We start from the raw sequence: 21965 nt of genomic DNA on the forward strand, positions 1-21965 counted from the left end.
CTGCTAACTACCTTGAGCTCGCACGAAGCAAACAGTCACAAGCGCTGCGAGGCCTCCGGGTAGTTAGCGCTATATAAGTGCAATTTTCATTCATTCATTCATTCATTCATTCATTCATTTTCATTCATTCATTCTGTGCTAAGCATCTCAGGACAGGAACTGGTATAGTTTCTGTTCACACATGGGACCGAACTAGCCCTGGTGGATCTATAGAAAAAGCCGCTAGTGGCACGGGATTGGGGTTTATCAGCAGTTCTAGTTCTGTTGAATTTGCTACCTACTACTCTTCTACAGGTGATGCTAGAGGGGGTGTACAATAGGTTGGGTTGTGAGAGAGTGTTTGGTGCTTACCCACCAGCCATCTACAGGTGCTGCTAGTGAGTGTGTGAAAGAGGTAGGTTTATCAGTGCCTTATACTCACCCATCAGTCTTCTACAGTTGCTGCTGGGGGAGGCTGTAGAATAAAGCTGGGTTGTCATATTGTCTGCTGTTCACCAGCCAGTCTTCTACAGGTGCTGCTGCAGAGCGTCTAGAATAGGGTGGATTTGACAGAGAGAGAGTCTAGGAGTTTCTGGCCTCTTTCACAAAGGGGCGGCTATTAGTGTATTCATGTTTGCACTCCTGTTTGTGGTACTTGATTGGAGGTGCCACCAGAACTTGGCATAACCCTCCCCGCTCCCATTTTAAATGCCTATAAGATTATCCTGACTTTATTCTTTACACCATGAAATCTTGATTCTCAAATGTGTGCTGAACTCGCTCAGCTAGCGATCCATCTGGACTTGGGAGACAGGGAACCAGGACCAGAACCTTATTTCTCTCAGAGAGGACGAGTAAGTGGCGATCAACAGGTTGAAATACTCTGGCTGTGTCTGCAGCTTCCAATTGAATCGATAGTATTACTTCAGGCCCCTCACACCTCCCCCATGAGGAAGACCCTGGACATACATTTCACGCATTCTCTCTTCATAAATACAAAATCACAAAGAGCTTACAGAATGTGAGTGAATGAATCACTCAACATTTGGAATTAAAGTATATCCCATGAAACCGATGCATCAATAGTACAGAAGAATACATCAATAATAAATATACATTTTAACATCAATCAATCAACTCATTAACACTGGTAGGAACCAAGGAGCTGCTGCATCAAAAGTATAATGTGATCCCAAGTCTAAAAATCATATTTGATTAAACATTTAAAGATACTCAGACTGACTAAAATGATTCCAGTCCAACAATGCATCCCTTACAGCAAATCGCTGTAATGACTTGCATTCTAAAGTAACGCCCTGGTAACGTCGCATGCGGGGTACCAACCTCGCTGTAAAGGCTGGTTGCTGTAAAGACTGCAAGGTAAATGATGTTTCCCCTTGTTATATGTTTCCTCTGCACCACAATAGCTTGGCATCACAGTGACTGTGCGCACCTCTTTATTCTGTCCATCAGCACTGAACACTGGGGACAGATGTCTTCTCAATCAATCAATCATTTAAATTAGTTGAACACATCTAGTGCACTCAGCCAAGAGGAACAAGACAATTCTCAGTGAACCCCAGCTGTGTTATGCAGGAAAGGTAGCCATGTGGCCAGGAAATTGTCTTTCGTTAGTCACATGCTGACACTCTTGACTGTAATTTTTTCACAAACACTTCAACACCAAACCTGCCAAGATGTACAGACGTCAGGCTCCATACATGTGCTGTGCTCATCCCGGTGCTCAACAGCAAGTAACAGTTTAATTTGCAAGTTCGAAAAGTCATCTCGTTCCAGGCTACCGCACATAAATCTAGCGTAGTGACTGGTGTATCTGCATATCACACCAGCTTTATAAACATATCAGCTTGCAGCTATTTTCAAGAAAACCTGGGCACAAAAATAAAAAGCATTTTTTGGTTTACCCATTCAAAAAAGCAAATAGATTCATTTTTAGATCCGTATTCGTGGGGCCAATTTGTTTTCTTCAATAAATTATCAAATGACACAGTCTTACTCTACTAATGCTATTCAATCATTTTTAGACAGGGTTCCCTTCCTTGACAAGAACTGGGGAACAAAAAACATACATTTCTTATTAGCATGTAAAATCAATCACAGCATTTTATAGCATCAGAATTGATTTTATCTGTATCATATTTTAATGGGAACAATGTTTTGTTTTTCATTTCCTATGTAGAACAGACATTTCAAGATTGGAGTCCATTATTCATCTGCCCTCTACACAACTCTGCAAAAGCTGTAAATGCTTTTGTTTGCTTTGTGCTCGGCCTGACTAACACACAGCTGCAGCTCTGTGACTTTCATTAATGAGCCCTCGCTCTTCTGAAGAGATGACCTGTGCTCGGCCTGGCCATCTTACTGGGGGCAGCCTCATGACTTTAAGGACTTATTGTTCTACCTACTTGAGATCCAAATAAACCTTGAATTTCCTTTTGGTTCTATGGGAAGGCAATCACCTTATACAAGAATAAGGTAAGACAACACACTAGGATATTGTTCGTGAAGTTATGCAAAAAAATTAATATCTAATCAAGAACAAAAGCCTTGATAATAACGCCATTAAATAATTATAAGCAAACTGTGAATATGCCTAATATAAATGTATGAAATGTTATTAAAAATAAAATAAAAAGTGATGTTAAAATACATCTGCACAGTATGCTCTCCAGTATAGTACAAACTATCGAACATGCTGTTTCGATTATATGCCTTGTCTAAGCAGGCATCATTGGAGTTGCCCTGGATTGCTCCTGCCTCTGCTTCCTGAATGGCTAATTGCAGACATTTCCCGCTTGATCAGGTTGTGTAATTCATACACTAATGGCACCTACATCCCATTCAATTTGGATGTGTTACGTGTGATGTTATCAGCATCTGTCTAGCACCTTCCACCTCTACTTATTGCAACAAAATTATTTCTTACAAATGTCACAAGTTTATGAACGTCTGGCAGTGATGACATTATAAAACAACACACAGTCTACAGAGAATGAAGGTTTTCACATATCTTTTATAGTCATCATACATTTTAAAAGATAACATGAGTGCTTTATTTCTCATGTGAAAGTCACGGAAGTGGCTGCTTACCCCCAAAAGTGATTTCTTATTCCAGAGTTTAGAGACTAATAGTATTATTCCCACCTTCTGCTTCTCCAAGGTAGGTTTTATAGAAATACAAGCTGGCATAAAACCGCCATAGATGGCAGAGAGGCTGTGTCAGACATACTGAGCTATGTTAGGTAAAATAAGTAACATTACATTTGGTAGTAACATCACTTTTTAATAAAGAGACAAATGAGTGTATGGCATTTAATAAATGGTTATTTTTATTATTTTGTGTAGAGATCAACAACTATGCTCATATTTAGATTTTATCCTAGGATATTTTTTGACAGATGTTGTTAGTGGCATGCCTAATTTGCATGTTGTGTGTCAGCTTGTGTTGGCTCTTCTTGTTCTTGTCACTCCCCTGGAATAGAGCCTCTTTACCATCCTTCTGATTGGATGACTTGGATAATTTCACTGCTCGCTATGAGGAACTACGCGTCTCTTTTTGGTTAAGAGTTCCATGGGAGTGCATGTGTTTTGGGTTTATGGATTTACAGGTTTTATCACGAATCCCGAAATCTAGCTGTGAAGATCCTTGTTAGTCCAAGCATTGCTCATAGTGTTGCTTTTACCAGTAGTATGATCAGATATGCTTGCATGGTTTTTTCTTGCACTTTTTAAGAGCACTGTTTCACTCAATAAAAAACAACTATATTTCTTTTTTTTTTTGTCCAACTTATGCTAGTCTTCTAATATGTTTCCAAGTATTTCATGGTTTTCCCTTAATGTAGAGAAGAAAAGACACTTTCATAATTCCGTAAATATCTATGTTTTTCTTCATTCCTGCAAGTCAGGTCTTCTATCATCTACTTTTTATTATCTGGTTCTAGAATGTCCCACTTAATTGTAATGTTATAATTTTCTGTAATTCGTTCATCTCTCAATAACTGCACTTGTTTGCTCCTGTGTGTATCCACAGTTGGGTCACTATTTTTGGCCTTACATTCTTGCCAAATTCTCAACATCTCTAGGATTATTTCAATTGTTCAATGAAGGTGTGTTTTTGCTTATGGCTGTGCAGAACTGATAATCGACTAAAGGCTTTCATACATTCAGTACACTTGTGTGGCTTTTACCATGGGAGTTCTCGGATTCTTCCTTAGGTTTGAGGAGTCACTGAAAGAACTTCTACACTCAATACAATGGTAAGGTTTTTTCTGTGTGTGTTCGCTGACGACTTTGCAGAATTGATAATTGACTAAAGCTCTTCACACATTCATTGCACTTGAATGGCTTTTTCCCCTGTGTGAGTTCGCTGATGTCTGTGTAGGACTGATGACTGACTGAAGCTCTTCCCACATTCAATGCAATGGTAAGGTTTTTCCCCAGTGTGTGTTAGCTGATGGCACTGTAGGTCTGATAATTGACTAAAACTCTTTCCACACTCATTACAAAGGTATGGTTTTTCCCCTGTGTGTGTTCGCTGATGTCTGAGTAGGACTGACGTTTGACAAAAGCTCTTCCCACATTCACTGCACTTGAATGGTTTTACCCTTGTGTGTCGCTGATCTGTTTGTAAACATGATAACCGACTAATGCTCTTAACACACTCACTGCACTCAGAAGGCTTTTCACCTGTGTGTGTTTGCTGACGATTCCTTAATGTTAAGGAATATCTAAAACTACATCCACATTTATTGCAGTGGTATGGTGCTTTCCCAGTGTGTGTTCGAAGATGTCTTTGGAGATGTGATGACTGACTGAAGCTCTTCATACATTCATTGCAATGGTATGGCTTTTCACCTGTGTGTGCTCGCTGATGCCCTTGGAGGTGTGATAACTGACTAAAGCTCTTCATACATTCATTGCAATGGTATGGTTTTTCCCCTGTGTGTGTTTGTTGATGTCTTTGGAGGTTTGATAAGTGACTAAAGCTCTTTGCACATTCATTGCAATGGTATGGTTTTTCCCCTGTGTGTGTTCGTTGATGTACTAGGAAGTTTGATAACTGACTAAAGCTCTTCCTACATTCATTGCAATGGTATGGTTTTTCTCCTGTGTGTGTTCGTTGATGTCTTTGGAGGTCAGATAACTGACCACAGCTCTTCATACATTCAGTGCAATTGAATTGTTTTTCTCCTGTATGCGTTTGCTGAGGGAGCTTTACTAGTGATGACAAGCTAAAGCTCTCGGTGCATGTGTATGATTCTTTATTATTGGTTAGTGTCTCTGGATTGGGTATATATTTGTCTACATCACATAACTGTGTTTCCTGAATGGTCAACATGTCTGTTAAAGCAATTGCGTTTTTCTCACACTCCCTAAATGTGTGTGCTATTTTTCACATTTGGTTTCCGAATTAACAATAAAGTGCAAAGGGCACCAAATATCTGTTACACTCATAATGTGTGTTATACGTCTTTGTGGGTGATAGTGCCTTTAGAATGGATATTGGTTTTGTACAGCTAGGGGTAAATATTAATCTTCCTTCTGGTTTGTGCAAATTGGACAGAAGTTTTCATTTTATTTAGAAAAACTCGACTTCCATTTAAACTTCAGTTGTCCGGCTCCACTCCACTTTTCTTTTTTCTGCTTCCTGTGGTTTGGCCAGAAATAGTTTACAATACACATAAAAGATGGAATAGTAGTAGTCATTTTACGAAGCAAAGCACTGCTGTAAGCACATCACACCGATCCCATGATCAAAGCTTGTACTGGATACTTTTTTATACAATAGGAGGTTTATCAGTGGTGTTGCCTACATTTTCTAGAGTTCTTTTCTTGGTCTTGGGACGTGGAGGCACACAGCTCAGACTTGTACATTCACTGAATTGCCCTTATCTGCTTCTTCCAAGATCTGTCTGTTAAGGTTCAGGTTCGTCTGTCTATGACCGTGCTGATGTTTTCCTGAATACTGGAGCCCAGTTTTTCATTGTTCTTGCAGATGTACAGTAATATCTTCATTATCCATATTCATTTCAAGTATTCAAGGCTTGTTTTCTGTTGGATGTAAAGAGATGTATAATTACTACATGCAAATGTATTGGAATGTGAATATACAATGTTTAAATGGTAGTAAAAGACATCTTGTCTTTACCATCCTTGAAACTTAGTAAGGGATATTCCCCCATACACAGATATTTAACTAGAAGTTCTGTTTAGCACAACACATCTTATTTACTTCAGAAAAGGAGGTGATTTGTCAGTCTTCACAAAGTAACACAGTCAAAAAAATGCACTCAAGGAGCACCCACTTGCTACAGGCACACGTTTAGGTAGATGCAAATGATCAAGATTTTAATTCAACAAGAACAGATTATGGAAGAAGATGGATCAGGATGTGCTGCTGTTTCTTCAGTTTCAGGAAGTGTATAACAATGGTAACTCTTCGGGAAGTATATAACAAGTATATAACAAAACTAAAACTTCAGGAGGTACAAAACAAAGGTAACTCGGGGTGCATTTTTTTCCAAAGCAGTGGAGCGTCTACCTGCATGCAAATAGCAGAAGACAGGTACTGGCCTGAAAGTCAAGTGCCCGTGGTTAGCAGTGCAGGGATAACAAACTAGGTGCATAGGTACCTGAGAGGTACAAACGGAGGAGGGGTTCACAGCGGGTGCTTATGAGGTACAAACAGAAGAAGTGCAGAGGCAACTGTTTATGAGGTACAAATACAGGACGTGCACAGGCAGGTTCTTGTGAGGTACAGTGAAGGTGCACAGGTAGATGCATAAGATTTTTTTAGATTTTTTCAAGATTTTTATGAGTTACAAATAACTCCTTGTTTTTGATTCTGCAGACTCCGCCGTAGCGCCACACCAGCCGCAAAGGGCCAGGCCTTGCTCCGCCTGTTTCCCGCCCGGGCTTGGCTCAGCCGGGCCCCTCCCACCACCAGTGATGCCAACAACAGCGCCAGGAGGCGCATAAAGGCAGCGCCAGGGCTGAGTCGAGTGGGGGTCCTTGTTTTTGATTCTGCAGACTTCACGGCCGGGCATTGCTCCGCCGTAGTGCCACACCAGCCGCAAAGGGCCGGGCCTTGCTCCTCCTGTTTCCCGGCCGGGCTTGGCTCCGCCGGGCCCCTCCCACCACCAGTGACTTCCACAACAGCGCCAGGAGGCGCATAAAGGCAGCGCCAGGGCTGAGTCGAGTGGGGGTCCTTGTTTTTGATTCTGCAGACTTCACGGCCGGGCATTGCTCTGCCGTAGCGCCACACCAGCCGCAAAGGGCCGGGCCTTGCTCCGCCTGTTTCCCGGCCGGGCTTGGCTCCGCTGGGCCCCTCCCACCACCAGTGACGCCCACAACAGCGCCAGGAGGCGCCTAAAGGCAACGCCAGTCCCTCGTCCCGCGGAACGCGCGCGGGACTCGCCCGGCGAAGCCCGGGCAAAGGGCGGGCCCTCCGTGGACCTCTAGAGACCGAAAGAGACTGGACTGGGCCACCCCCCTTGGCTTTGTGAACACACCAACTAAGGTAATCGCTCGCTCTGATGGAGGCTAAACGTAAGGCTGCGGCCAAAAAGACACCAATGCATACACGATCTGCAACCAGGAAATTAACACTGGTGCAAACCCCACTACCTACCCTAACCGCAATTGATAGAATGTTGCAGCAAACAATTGGGGTTGTTGTGAATGCGATTGAAAACACTGAAAGAAGACTATCTTTGCCACCCAGTATGTGTTTAATTTCTCAATCGCCACAAATTGCGAAATCCCCTGCAAATACAACTAATGTAACAACACTATCACATGACTCGATGTTATTACAATCTTTCGCAGGTCTGCCAGGGAATGATTTAAACCATGTTGTTGCACCACAACCTTTAGAACCTACTGTGTTTTCTGCTAGGGAGAGTAGATTGAGTAGATTATCATTAACACCTAATTTGATAACAAGTGATATACCCCAACCCCCAATATTGAATGACGTGCCTAATGATACAGGGGAGATGGACGGTTGTGATATCAATGACATTATCCCTATCCCTGATTCAACTAACACTAGTCTGTTAAGCAGTGTGACTGACCACAGGTCTACTCGGCCCAAAGGTAAACCCACCGACAGTAGGAAGATGTTGTTAGTTAATAAACTGGGCAAGAGATACAGATGCAAAAGAAAGAAAGTAACCCAAACTTCCACAGATCATGGAAGGGAGGGAGAGGTATTGCAACATAGCTCAAAGGAGAAACTAACCACAATTAACATAGAGGGACTGACGCAACATATAGAGAATATAATAAAATCCTACATTACACCAGTGACCGAAATTTTAGAATCCCTTAGTAAACAAGCATTTACAATGCAATGGTTTTGCCTTTGTTAAAGTTAGAGCTATTGGCATTGCTCTTGACATTATTTTTATTTATGTTTTTTTTTACATAAATAAATGGCATTGTCATTTACAATGCCACTAGCTTTATCTCTCGCAAATGACACACACAAACACACACAGAGCCCCCACACACACACACCCACACAGAGCCCCCCACACACAGCCACACAGAGCCCCCCACACACAGCCACACAGAGCCCCCCACACACACAGCCACACAGAGCCCCCCACACACAGCCACACAAAGCTTCCTACACACACAGCCACACAGAGCCCTCCACACACACCCACACAGCACAAGCAGGCAACAGGGGCACACGGATGCACAAGCAGGCAACAGGGGCACACAGAGGCACAAGCAGGCAACAGGGGCACACGGAGACACAAGCAGGCAACAGGGGCACACGGAGGCACAAGCAAGCAACAGGGGCACGAAAACGGAGGCACAAGCAGGCAACAGGGGCACACGGAGGCACAAGCAGGCAACAGAGGCACACGGAGGCACAAGCAGGCAACAGGGGCACACAGAGGCACAAGCAGGCAACAGGGGCACACGGAGGCACAAGCAGGCAACAGGGGCACACGGAGGCACAAGCAGGCAACAGGGGCACACCGAGGCACAAGCAGGCAACAGGGGCACACGGAGGCACAAGCAGGCAACAGGGGCACACAGAGGCACAAGCAGGCAACAGGGGCACGAAAACAGGCACAAGCAGGCAACAGGGGCATATACAGAACCACACATACAGAACCACACATACAGAGCCACATACACAGAGCCACCCACACACCCAGGAGAGCAAACACAGCGAGGGGGCAGGGAAGCAAGCACAGCGAGGGGGCAGGGAAGCAAGCACAGCGAGGGGGCAGGAAAGCAAGCACAGCGAGGGGGCAGGGAAGCAAGCACATCTATGGGAGGAGGAAAACGCATGCAATGCAACTCACCCAGCTCTACACCAAATGACACTGCAATCTGACTTACAGCCACAAAGGAGCCTGCATTATCAACCGTCACTGGGAGGTTAACATGCAAGACAATGCAACATAGCCAGGAGGCAGCATGACACGGGACACAGACAGAACCATCAGTTTTTGGGGTGAGAGAACCAATAAATCAGTAGACTGTCATGTTAGATTGAATCCACTGGGGGTGGCGGGGTGACCCCACCATAACCGAGCGCAAAGACTATTGGAAGGTGTGCAGGGGGAGGGGGGGAGTTAGGCCACAAACATCTGAGCCCTGGATGAAATTCCTGTTATCCAATCACAGCCTGATCTAATTCCTCAGTATGGATAATAAAATGTACGTGCCCAGTAGTCAGTAGGAAAAACAGCACGTGTAATGAAACCTACTGAGGACAAAAACCCCAACGATACACAATGTTTCATTTGTTTGCAGACAAGCTCTATTAATGTTAAAAGTTGCTCGTGATTTGCATTTGGGAGTCTCTGTCTGACATGTCATGGTGGGTGAGAGACACTGAGCCGGAATATAGCCTCGAATGTCTGAAACTTCAATTCTGAGTTTCCCTCTAAACAGCATGTTTTAAGTGTGGTGGGTCCTGTAGGGTTTCAGACATGGCAATAATTAAAAAACAGACATCGATTCCCTGGAGCACTATATATGCACCCACGCCTCTAACTTTACTAGGAAAAGCACTGATCCATTTCCCAACTATTGACTGAAAACCCCTTAAGGTATTTAATACAGCGCCTGGAGACCCCCACGGGTGATTAGCTGCGCTTTACAAATCAGCAATGCAATCCCCGTTTACATTTTACTTCATCCTGCATTGTCCAGGAGTATTTGCTTTTTTTTTTGTTTTACAAAAGTTTGCGTTCTTATATTGCTGTTCACTAAACATAGGACTCTTTCAGCACATACTGCCTCTTTGTGTCTGAGTGAATTCAGGTGGTAGGTGGGCGTTTACGGGCCGCGATGGAGCGCTCTGGAAGTGGCGTCAGAAAGCAGCGCACGTTTCCCCCAATGACTAATTAATACAGCTGTGCAAACGATATGCTCATTCAATCTGTGATGGCTGCCTATGTGTCAATCGTATTTGTGGGGAAATGTGAAACAAGTAGAAAGATATGCGAAAAAAAAGGCACACTTATCTACCAGGGTGAGACACTGAAGAAGACAAGTTGTACCAATGGGAGAGCCGGGGCGACTGCACCACTACAAATACCACCCCTTTCACAGACCTTAGCAGAGTTTAATACAAGGTCTCATTTTCAGAATATAAACATTTTCAATAACAAGTATTCACAACAAAATCACTGTAGTTATTCATTTGCCTGATACAACTTGCAAAAAACTGGCAAAGCCAATCGGCCTGGCTTGTTTTATGCAAATGTTTGTTGTAGAGTGATATGTCTAGCTGCAATACGGGAAAGGTCACACCGATGCATTCAAATTGACTGGTCAGGATTTTAGTTGACATGGTTTTCAGCCATACTGTAAAATTACATAGGCCAGGTCTCCTGTACAAGATTCCTACCATAAACACAATTTTCTTACAATTAAAGAGGTGGTTGAAAAACAAAAACACACGTGTAACTGGTAGCTGAATTTCGCACTAAAGGAGGGGTCAGTAGGGGTCATTGAAACAAACCAGCAAGTGAAACTGTGGGAGGACCCCTGCCAGCCGGATCAGGGAGGACAAGAGTACCCCGTGAGAAGGGGGCATCGAAAACAAAGAGGAGGGAGGGGGCAGCGAGGACAAAGGGTAGCACTAGACATGAAACAGAAGAGATAGGCCGAGGCACAGAGGTGTTTAAAGCCCTTTCGCCGCTACAACCTAGAGTACCTGTTTTCAAAATGCCTAGCAACCCCTCTAGGACCAGTGCTCCTAATGAAGGCGGGCAGGGGGCTTCCTGTCATTGTGATGCGAGGCACATAAAAATCGTTCAAGGGCAAAAGGAGGGAGGAGGGCTATGTCTGATAGCAGTTTAGGGTCATGAAAAGAGATTTAACCCCCAAAAACATCCCTTGTGCCCAAGTAGACAATAGAACTATCACAGCACTGATACAATTGATCAAGTACACCGTCCTCAACAAAGTGCTACAAATAAAGGTACGTTTTGTCTCGCCGTTGCCTACGTTAAGCATCAAGCCTTTGTTGACCCCACAAGTCCGGGCAGCAGATAGATGGTTTAAATGTGAAGGGGGCTCTCCCGGTAACACCCTGTCTCCCAATAATGGATAAGTCACCGTTAAAAACAATTAAAACTTCCAAAACCACACCAGCGGTGTATTGAAATGAGTCACTACACAACGTTCAGCGTGGAAATAAAATACAAATTACAAGCAAATAAAAGTGAAAATCATGAATATACAAGAAACGCCTGTGTTTACTGGGGAGGAGGACCACGCAATCCCAGTGCCCCCCCCCCAGCATCTTTCTATTGCAAGTCGTGACCTACTGGTCACACTGGCAGCTGGGGACTTTTTTTTATCATGAATGTAAGTTTTACATTTTATGCGTTTTTATATAGCGCGGACTTTACCCGAAGGTGTCAGAGCGCTTCACCAAAGGAACAGTACAGCCACTCTGAGAAGCAACCCCAGAGAATGTAGGGCTCCAACACGCCGCCCAGTGCCACTCTTACATCGCGACTGCTTCCCCCATGAGCCACACCAATGCCCTCAGAGTCACCGAAGCAAAACCAACGCCAGACCGCAGGCCCGAACTCCACTCTTTCCCCCCACCAAAACACAGCGTCCACAACAGCCCGACATTCCAAGGTTACTTGTCTTAAGTCACAAATGTATTAGGCAGTAGAGTGGGGTATCTACTATACAGCCCGGCACTCAGTTAACTCCCAATTAAACTACCCTGACCAGCATGCCCTTGAGGTACCTGCGCACTGAAGGGCCTCAGGATGCTTGCCACGTCTTGCTGTCAAACAAGAAAAGCAACGGATTTAAACTCGAGCGTCTGAGTATCCAATAAATGCCACTGAGGTTCGGCAGGTTGCAGTATTCCGCAAATGAACTGGAACTCACTTTTCTCGCAATGTTAGGGGAAGGTGTATGCTGGTTTGTAATAGCAAGTGCTCCCCATTCCCTTTTGGAACAAGTCCCTCAAAAAGCAGCAACAAATAATTTCTCATGCTGCCTCACCTTCAGCGCTGAAGTGCCGGACAGCAAAATCTGCCCATTTGTTATCCCAGGTTATTGCACGGCTACAGGAGCCGGTATCCGGCATGTTCAGGACTCTCCAGCAACACAACTTCCAGAAACCCGTAGGTACCCCGCCCACTCACTACTCCTGCTGGAGCGGGTGCGGTGGCTACCTCCCTGGGAACTCACAGCTCAACCGGCAAAGGCAAGCAAGCCTTGAACAGAAAGGCCGAGCCGAGCGCGTGCCGCTCACTCACACTCGGATTGCAGTTTTCTCTTACCTTACAACAACTGCAAGGGCTGGAAAATCTTCGCGAGAGCGCACGCTGCAGTCATCCAGAGCTCGCGCTGCAGTCTGTCCAGAGCTCGCGAATCTGGTCCGAGATTGACGGACAGAGTCTTCTCCCAATGGCTAGCCTCCATTTATGGAGCTAGCCAATGGGAGAGTGGGGACGGTCCAGTCCCCACACACAGAAATCATCAGGTTTTTCCTAGCGCATGCGTACTTCGTACGCATTGGCTAGGCAAAACCTAAAAAGTACCTCTAGTCAGACCTTTATATTTTTCTCAGTGATAATCTTCCCAATATATTTCAATTGGGATTGGGAACCACCATAGATCCAGGGAGCAATAACTTATTTTTTATTTGTAGTGGCTATTCTTCACAGAAACAATCCCAAAGATATAATGCTAAAAAGATGGAAACCCTCACCTGCATTATGTAGGATGCTTCATCATCGGCTCCCTCCTGACTAAAGCCTACTGAGTGTTTAATAGTAAATATAAAGAAAGGCAATGGCAAATAATCTATAGTCAATTAACTATAAAGAAAATAGTTCTCCTACTGGGTAGCCGGCAGGAACCTGCATGAGATTGAATTCCCGCCAGAGAGACTGGCTCGTGGAGAGTTACACTCACTATTGCTGCCAAAAAGCAGGATCCCTTTGGACAGTCACCCGCTTCTCCACACAGCCCTAATATGCTGGAGAAGAGCACTGGCATACACCTCGTCGACAAAGCCATATGCGACAAACATTCCTCTGCTGGGGATCCCGATACCGCAAGGTAGGATTACCAGACAGGTACTACACCCATGGTTAGAGAATGGGATTAAGGATGTAGGAGCATTGTTTGGGGACGGGACCCTGCTGGATCATGAGTCCTTCCAACAGATCACTGGTGCCCCCCCCCCCCCAGACTGTATTTACTGCATGGTGCGTTTTCCCATTATATCCGGATCACTTGGGCGCCACAGCGACACCAGCCCACACAACATGAGTTGGTTCACTTAATATACTGCACGCATAAAAGCAGGAAAATTAACGGACTTTATACAAACCGATAAAGCTAATACATTGGAGCTGATTATAATGAATATTCCAACATGCAAGCATCAGATTTTTATATTTTTAGCCATGGTATTTTTAAATGAGAATTGTTCAAAATTATAATTCATGCTAGAAAGAAGTTGCTTACATTTAATGTTTGGCTATTAATCTTGTATCGTTTCACACTTAACGAGTTTTTATTAAACAAGTGTTATCTTATTTAGTTACAAATATGATTATAATACCTTCATTGCATCCCAATTAATTTAAGGAAGACAACAGGAAGTACTCCCAAGGTCGGGCTTACATCCTCCCCCACCCACCCACAGGTAAAAAAAGGGTGGGGAGCCACGGCCAACTGCCAATTAGGTCAAGGGAGCCAAGGGTCCAAAAAGTTTGGGAACCACTGGTCAGGGCCAATCAATTACAGCAGATAATGTTGTCCGTGATCAGTATTGAGGCCCATGGATACTGCTCTCAATTTGCAGATCCAACAGGCCTCGTTCTGTCGTAAGCGAAGTTCCCTGTCCCCTCCTCTTCCATCAATTGTCACACATTCAATTGCATGGAACTTAAAATTAGACCTGGGAAGGGTAGAACTGCTGTCATGCGAACAGATTGCATAGGATTGATCATTTTTTAAGACAGCCCTCCGATATTCCAGAATACGGATGCATAGTTGTCTTACAGTACTTCCTACATATATTTTTGAACAGTCACATATGATCAGATAGATAACATATGTCGACTGATTCATCCGTATAGTACTATTCACAATATGCACTTTACCTAGGTTTACTGTATTTTGCTACATTATGGATTGGACATTGCTATCTATATAGTTTTCTAGTGGTTTTTATCCTGTACATGTGTTACTTTTATGGATACGTTGCTATCCGAATAAAGTCTTTTGGATTGGCTACTTTCAGTCCTCACATTCTTGAATGGGATTAGAAGTGTTTCTTTAAGTTAGCTGCTGCTTATGGCTTTCCCTGACAGTGCTCTGTGGATAACTCATGTTCCTGCAGCTAGCAGATAATTAATTTCCAAGTTCGGGAGCACTCTGAGAGGCACAGTGACAAGAGCTGGCTCACAACGTTTTGTGTATTAAGTTTATGTGCAGGTCAGTGGTGTAACAAAACTTGAGCCCTCCCCCCACTACCCCCATGCAAAAAAACATGGACGCCCTCCTTCCCCCAGGCTGTCAGGATCTCTCAGGCCAGAATTAATTAAATGAAGGGTGTCAAGTATTCATATTGTAACCTCGAACTGCATATTGTTTTGTATTATCATGCTTCACATTCTGATGATGGCAAAGTACAATATTGTTTTAAACCTTCTTTGTCTAAACAATATAGCAATGTAACTTGCTTTTTATGCGCAGACTTTCATTCACTGCTCTGAGTAAAAGCAGCTTGTTCTTCTAATCCTTCCCTAACTTTCCAGAAGTGTCGGAGCTGACTGGCTTGCTGAGTCATTCTTGGTTACTGAGTGAGTCGGTTACATTTTTGCAACATTTCTTCCGTGAGTCTGTTTATTCTTAAATGCATTGTGACAAAAGGCTCAAAGAAGATGTTTATGTATTTGTAAGGTGCATAGCTTCCCTTAGGCTTCCCAGCGCTAAGAGAAACAGAACCATGGTGACTAAGTCAAGTTGCCTGAGATCAGGAGTTTTTAGGGAAAGAGCAAAGTTTTGAGCCTTTTCCTGAATGCTAATTCATTGGGAACCAAGTGCTTGAAGGACCTTCCTCCCCATTTTTCTATTTTTATTTTGCCCTGTTGCATAAGAGGATCCTCTGATGAGCTTAGGGTCCTACTCGGTGTATAGTGTGTAACCAGTTTTTGGATTAAGACCGGTCCTCTGTCATTCATGGCTCTGTGGGCGATACCCAGTGCCTTGAACTTGATCCTCGCCTGGACTGGAAGCCAATGAAGTGTCCTCAGGACTGCCCTGGCCGACTGATGTTTAAGGGATTTGTATCAGGGTTCTTGCTGCGGCATTCTGCACTACCTGCAACCGGTTAATGATGTATTTTGGTGCGCCCAGATACAGCGAGTTCCTGTAAGCCAGCTGTGACACGATTAATGCTTGGATCACAATTCTACTTGATTGTTCAGTTTGCATGGGGAGAATTTTACGAAGCATATGGAGTAAGCCGAAACATTTGCCTGAAAGTTTCTTTGCTGGGTCTCCATGCTTAAAATTTTTGTCTAGCCAGATTCCAAGGTTTTTGATGGCAGTCTTGGGGGTTTGTGGTTCTTCCAACTGAGTAGGCCAACTTATAAGATTCCTGGGGACTGTTTTGTTTCCCAGGATCATAAGTTCAGTTTTATCCCCATTCAGTTTAAGGGACTATTTACACATCCATTCAGCTATTCGTGTCATGCAAGGCCCTAGGTTGTTGAGGAAGGGAGTGGGGGTCGTTCGTCACTGATAATACAAGTTGTGTATCATCCGTGTACGACACTATGGATAGACCAAATTCTTGTACAATCCCTGTAAGAGGTTGCATGTAAATATTAAAAAGTGTGGTGCTCAGTTCAGAGCCCTGTGGGACTCCGCGCGGTAGTTGGAGGGTATCGGATAGATAGTTCCCTTCCAGCAACTCTGTCTTTCAGAAATGAAGTGAGCCACTATATTGCTGTGCCTGTGATACCTTCTTCCTTTAGCCTATCGATCAATGTGCAATGGTCAACTGTATCAAATGTGGCGCTCAGATCCAGGAGCAGGATGGCCTCAGTGCAACCCTGGTCTAACACTTTTTTAGTTCCTCAGTTACCACCAACAGAGCGGACTCTGTGCTATGTTGGGGCCGGAAACCCATTTGTGTGTTGGGTGCCGTATTAATTTTTTCTTCAAAGAATTTGGTCTGTGCTTGGATCACGTCCCTGTGATATTGTCTAATAGCTGCCTTATATTGACTTTTGAAGGCGGGATCATAGTTCTTTCTCCACAACCTTCTCATTCTTTTACATGATTTTTTTGTCACATTTAATTGCTCATTGACCCATGGGGCTTTAATCCTAACATCAAGTTTACTTTGTCTGGTTTTCTGTGGGTGTTGGGCTGCAACTTTGTTGAGCCACTCAGCCCAAATCTTGTGGTCCTCTTCTACGTCATCTATCAGGCTTGGTGCTTGGTCCTTTATTTCAATCCTTACGTTGTCAGCTAGGGATTTTGGCCATTTATTAGTAATCCAGGTTACTTTGTGACTTGTGTGTCAAGCCTGTGGATTTTCCAGTGTAAACGGGATGAAATAATGATCCGACCATGGCATTGGTATAGGGGTCCCTACTTTGAGCTTAGGGTCATTTGAAACAAGCATTGGCGTAATCAATAGGTCTCGCCTTTGGGACCTTATAAGTGTTTAGCCATGCATAAATTGATGCTGTTGCACCAAGGATATTGTGCTGCATAACTAAATACGTAGAAGGTTCCAAAAGCGAGACCTATTGGCTATGCCAATGCTTGTTTAGTGTTGCACTGGTGTTTCCTTTGGTACAGTGCTATAAACTGTATTTTAAAATAGGGTTAATACATATAATCAAATAAACGTTGCCTGTGCAAGATCGTTTCCTTCTGTTTCTGTAGTGTTGCTTTGGTGTTTCCTTTCTAGTTATTAAAAAATGTTTTTGTGTCAAGGATCAGAGCGGCAGTGGAAATATACACTGAATCATGCCCTCCAAAAGTGGGTGTAAAAATGGCATCAATGTTGTGCATTGGCATGCTGAAGGCACCATCTATGCATGTTTGTAATTCTGAGGAGATATGATATTATTCTATTCTGACTCGTGTTGCAGGCGAACCCTAGTACGAGTCTACACTAACTGTTTGTTGCTCATTTTAAACTAATAAAGAGATTGAATTGGAGGACTCTGAGACTCTGAAAATGCATCTCTGCCACGGACGAGACCTCTCTGGTTGTTTACTCGGAAGCGGAAGCAAATCTTGCAACAATATCTGAACTCCCGACAGTCATCTTCAAAAGTCTGAGTATAAAACAAGCTTGCAAAAACTAGTTTCTTTACAGGTGCTTGTTGTTGTCCTAGATATTGATGTATGCTTGCGTATCTGCGGTGGCTGTCCTTAAGTGGAAGTTTGTTAACTAATCAAAAGTGCACTCAAAGCGAGCTCTGGCTGATGCTTGCGCATCCACAGAGCCATCGTTGAATGAACAGGTTTTGTTTAAGTAAATAATAATAATAATAATAAGGGAGTTTTATAAAGCGCCTGGTTACGCTCAGATGGCGTGTCCCCGCGCTAAGACAGAAGAACTCATGCAGGCAGGGCCGCAGGGTCTGCTTGGTTACCGTGTATAGAGGTGTGTTTTTAACTTCTTCCTGAAGCCGGGTTCAGATGGCTCCAGGCGAAGGTCCAGAGGTAAGGCATTCCAGCTCTTCGCCGCCAGGTAGCGAAAAGCTCTACCTCCCATGCGAGCCCTTTTTATCCTAGGGACCTTTAATAGGCCTCCATAGGAGGAGCGGAGGGCGCGCGTGGGCGCGTATCTGGTGACCAGACTCTGGAGCGGTGCTGTTGCCTTCCCAGTAAGGATTCGATGGCAAGTACAGGACAGGGGCTTAAACTCGGCCCTGCTCCTTACTGGGAGCCAATGAAGGGTCTGAAGGGCAGCTTTGGAAGCCGATCTTTTGGGGAATTTCAGAATGAGGCGGGCTGTCGCATTCTGCAACACCTGGAGGCGATTTACTGCCTTACTAGTTGCTCCCAAATACAGCAAATTGCCGTAGTCCAGGCGCGATGTGACGAGGGCATGCACCAGCGTCCTACGGGCTGGCATAGGAAGGAGATCAAAAACCTTCCGCAGACTTTTTAGGACGCTGAAGCAAACACCCACCACACGGCCTATCTGAGGTGCAAAGGACAGGTCAGCGTCAAGCCAAACTCCAAGGTTCCTAGCTTCTTGACATGGTGTTGGAACCTCACCTAAGCATGAAGGCCACCACGCCGACGACCAGACAGATGGGTTCCCCCCCACCACGAGCACCTCGGTCTTACTGCCATTTAATTTGAGGCAGTTGGTGGACATCCAGGTTGCAAGCTCTTGCATGCAGGCTCTGAATCTGTCCATCGCAAGACCGGGCGCACGTGAAAGGGAGATAACCAACTGCGTGTCGTCGGCGTAGGACACTATGTGCAGACCATGGCCTTCAACAATAGGGGCCACTAGGGAGACATATAGATTAAATAGGGTGGGGCTCAGGGACGAGCCCTGGGGCACGCCCTGGCCCAAACCGATTTCCCTAGAATAACATTCGCCCTGGCAAAGTAAAGAACATTCACATATTCTCCCTGTAGATGTGCGTGCATCAGTGGTAGGAGCAATCTTTGATGAGATTTGTTAAAGAAAGTGCCATTTGAAAATGCAAGTAGTGCATGCGTGCACTTGCGGCACGTAAAAATGTCAGCGTGCGTGTGCGCGCAGTCAGCTCTTTTTGGAAGCACATACTCGTGCTTGTGGCGCGCCCCTGCTTGCTCCCGCAAGGCGGATGCCGCCACAAATACGAGTATGTTCTTCCAAAAAGAGAAGAGCGCTGGCTAAAGGTCCTCCGAAGCAGCGCATGCGCACTGCGTATGCGAGACCTAAAAATGGCTTCCAGTATGGTACCCTTTACATGGGTGTTTATGTTTATCAGATGTTTCAGTTGTATGTCATGAATGTTATGAATTAATCTAACTGCTGTGGTGTTATGAGGTTCATCCAGATGGAAGTTAAAGTCCCCCAATAATATAATGGAGCTCTTGCTGGCCACCATTTGTGCTATTAAGCTGGGAAATTCCTCTGGGAATGGAGTAGGGATCCTAGGGGTCTATAGAGCAGTGTGCCTGAAAACGAGTTATTAACCGATGTTTTAGGCTGAATTGTACAGTTTCACTGTTGACGGTGGCAACGGAAGATATCATGCATTCATAGTAGTTTTTGTAAATGATTGCTACCCCGCCTCCCGTTTTTCCCATCCTATCTTGTTTTTGGATAAGGAAATCTGGGGTTAGTCCTTGGATTATGTCAGGGGCGGACCAGTCTTTCAACCACGTTTCAGTAACGAAGAGAATGTCATGTTCTTCATTCTCTATTAGCCTTATGATTTCTGTGGTGTGTGCTGGCAAGGATCTACTGTTAAGTCCCATTTCCCATTGCTCATTCCTTGTGGGCCTATCTAGTTGTAGTGGCCCTTCAATCTTGCCTCAGTTAAACTCAGTCCGGCAGAGAGGGCATGACATCTTCTTCCCTATCAAGCTTGTTGGCGCTAGAGTCATCTCACAATGGGCTCTACCCGAGTATCTCAATGAGAGTAATACTGCTCTATCAAATGTGATGAGCTTACCGTTTTCTGGGATGAATCCGGCATGATTTCTTGCCCTTGACCGTGTCTGGCCGCAGACGGGCTAGCCTTAGGCGCACCAGCAGCGTGCCGCTACATGTCCATAAGTAGGCTTTAACTTAACTACTAGAGCGTCGACCTGTCCCTCGCTCCACACGAGGGCGAGTCCTCTCAGCTGTGCTCACTGGTCCTGCCCCGCCCAGCTCCCGTTCTACTGTTCGACGTAGGTCAGGCTTCCCCACAGTGAGTGAGCATTCTATTCAATTTCAGTTTAAAAAAAACATTTGTTTCAAAAAGTTTTAGATTTAAAATGCGATTGTCTTAGAAGCGTTCAGAGATATTTTAAAAGTGATACATTCAATCATTCAAAATACTCTGGCTTAAAAAGACTGCGCAAACAAGCAAGTTCTCAGTTAGTACTCTCTGGTACCGTGTGTCTGACCTGTGTCTGTTTCTCTGATTCTTCCTGTTTCTCTTGTTAAGCCATGGCAGTTTCTTGAGCTGTGCAGGGTGTGGGCATCTTGAAGGGTAGCCCCAGCTCTACCCCTCCCACTCCCCCCCCAATGAACGCGCTGTGGCTTAGCAAGACAAACAGGAAGAATCTGATCTGAGCCTCTTGTCACCATACATTAGAAATAAACAGACTCGCTGAAGAAATGTTGCAAAAATGTAACAGACTCACTCAGTAACCAAGAATGACTCAGCGAGCCTGTCTGCTCTGACACTTCTGGAAAGTTAGGGAAGGATTAGCAGAATGAGCAGCTTCTACTCCCATGGGACCACCGAGAGCAAAGGAGATACAGCGACCCCGGCTCAACCCGACCCCTTTTTGAAGAATATTGAAATACACAAGTAGCTGGGGCGGTTGACAGGGAGGATCTAGATCAGTGATACTCAAAGTACGGCCCGCGGGCCGCATAAGGCCCTCCAGGTCTTTACATGCGGACCCCTGGGCCGCAGCAGCACTGGGCTGCCGTTTACTTGACTCAGAACTAACATGAAAAAGAAACGTACATATGCAGCAAACACTTATTTAAAGGTTAATTGCAGTTAGGAAAAGGAAGTATCTAGGACCTTAAGTTTAGGAATACCTTAATTCATAAAGGGAGCCACTAGATATACATGCTTTGTTTCCCTTCCCCGACTTTACACCCCCGCTGGCATCAGGGCGGCCCTCGGTCACACCACAGACCAAACTTTGTGGCCCCCGAGAAAATGTTTGTGAGTACCCGTGACCTAGATCAACAAAAGGCGGGAGTAGTTAGACAGGAGGACGAAACTGAAGCTTGCATCTCTAAAAGGCTCAAACAGGAACCAATGAAAACAAGCATTGGCATAGCCAATAGGTCTTGCCTTTGGGATCTTATATGCGTTTATCCATGCAACAGTTGATGTTGTTGCACCAAGGATATTGTGCTGGATAACTAAACACGTATAAGGTCCCAAAGGCGAGACCTACTGGCTATGCCAATGATTGTTTGCCTGAAGGGCATTGGCTGACCGCTACCTGCTTACTGAGGCCCTAGTGAGGTTGAGACATATTTGGGGGAGTTTTAGCCACATCAGATGATGCTGTGCACGCCCAAGCCTAGGTAGCAATGAGGCGCAGTCGGTGCTGACTGAGTTTGGTCTTTCAATTGAGGGGGCTGCCCCCCTTTACTCTGGTGAAAGCCAAAAACAGAATTCAAGTCGATCTTCTCATCACACAGACTTTTCAGGTGAAAAAAAAGTCAATGTTTGCTGAGGCCTAAAAGAGTGACCCAACTCCACCAATGAGGGCCAATGAGCATT

The 21965-nt window shown here is 44.7% G+C and overlaps 1 protein-coding gene across 1 annotated transcript in view; it reads right to left on the reverse strand.

Annotated features, from left to right (window-relative positions):
• Window positions 1-2993: 2993 nt before the first annotated feature.
• Window positions 2994-21965, reverse strand: part of LOC147737805 (uncharacterized) — a 40184-nt gene continuing 21212 nt past the window's right edge. The window contains exon 2 of the mRNA XM_086944995.1: window positions 2994-6051. Coding sequence (XP_086801121.1) covers window positions 4328-5338 — 1011 coding nt within the window. The 5' untranslated portion in view covers window positions 5339-6051 and the 3' untranslated portion in view covers window positions 2994-4327. The remainder of the gene's footprint in view (window positions 6052-21965) is intronic.

Source organism: Lissotriton vulgaris, chromosome 1_1, assembly GCF_964263255.1.
Source record: "Lissotriton vulgaris chromosome 1_1, aLisVul1.2, whole genome shotgun sequence".
In the NCBI taxonomy this organism is placed as follows: Eukaryota; Metazoa; Chordata; class Amphibia; order Caudata; family Salamandridae; genus Lissotriton; species Lissotriton vulgaris.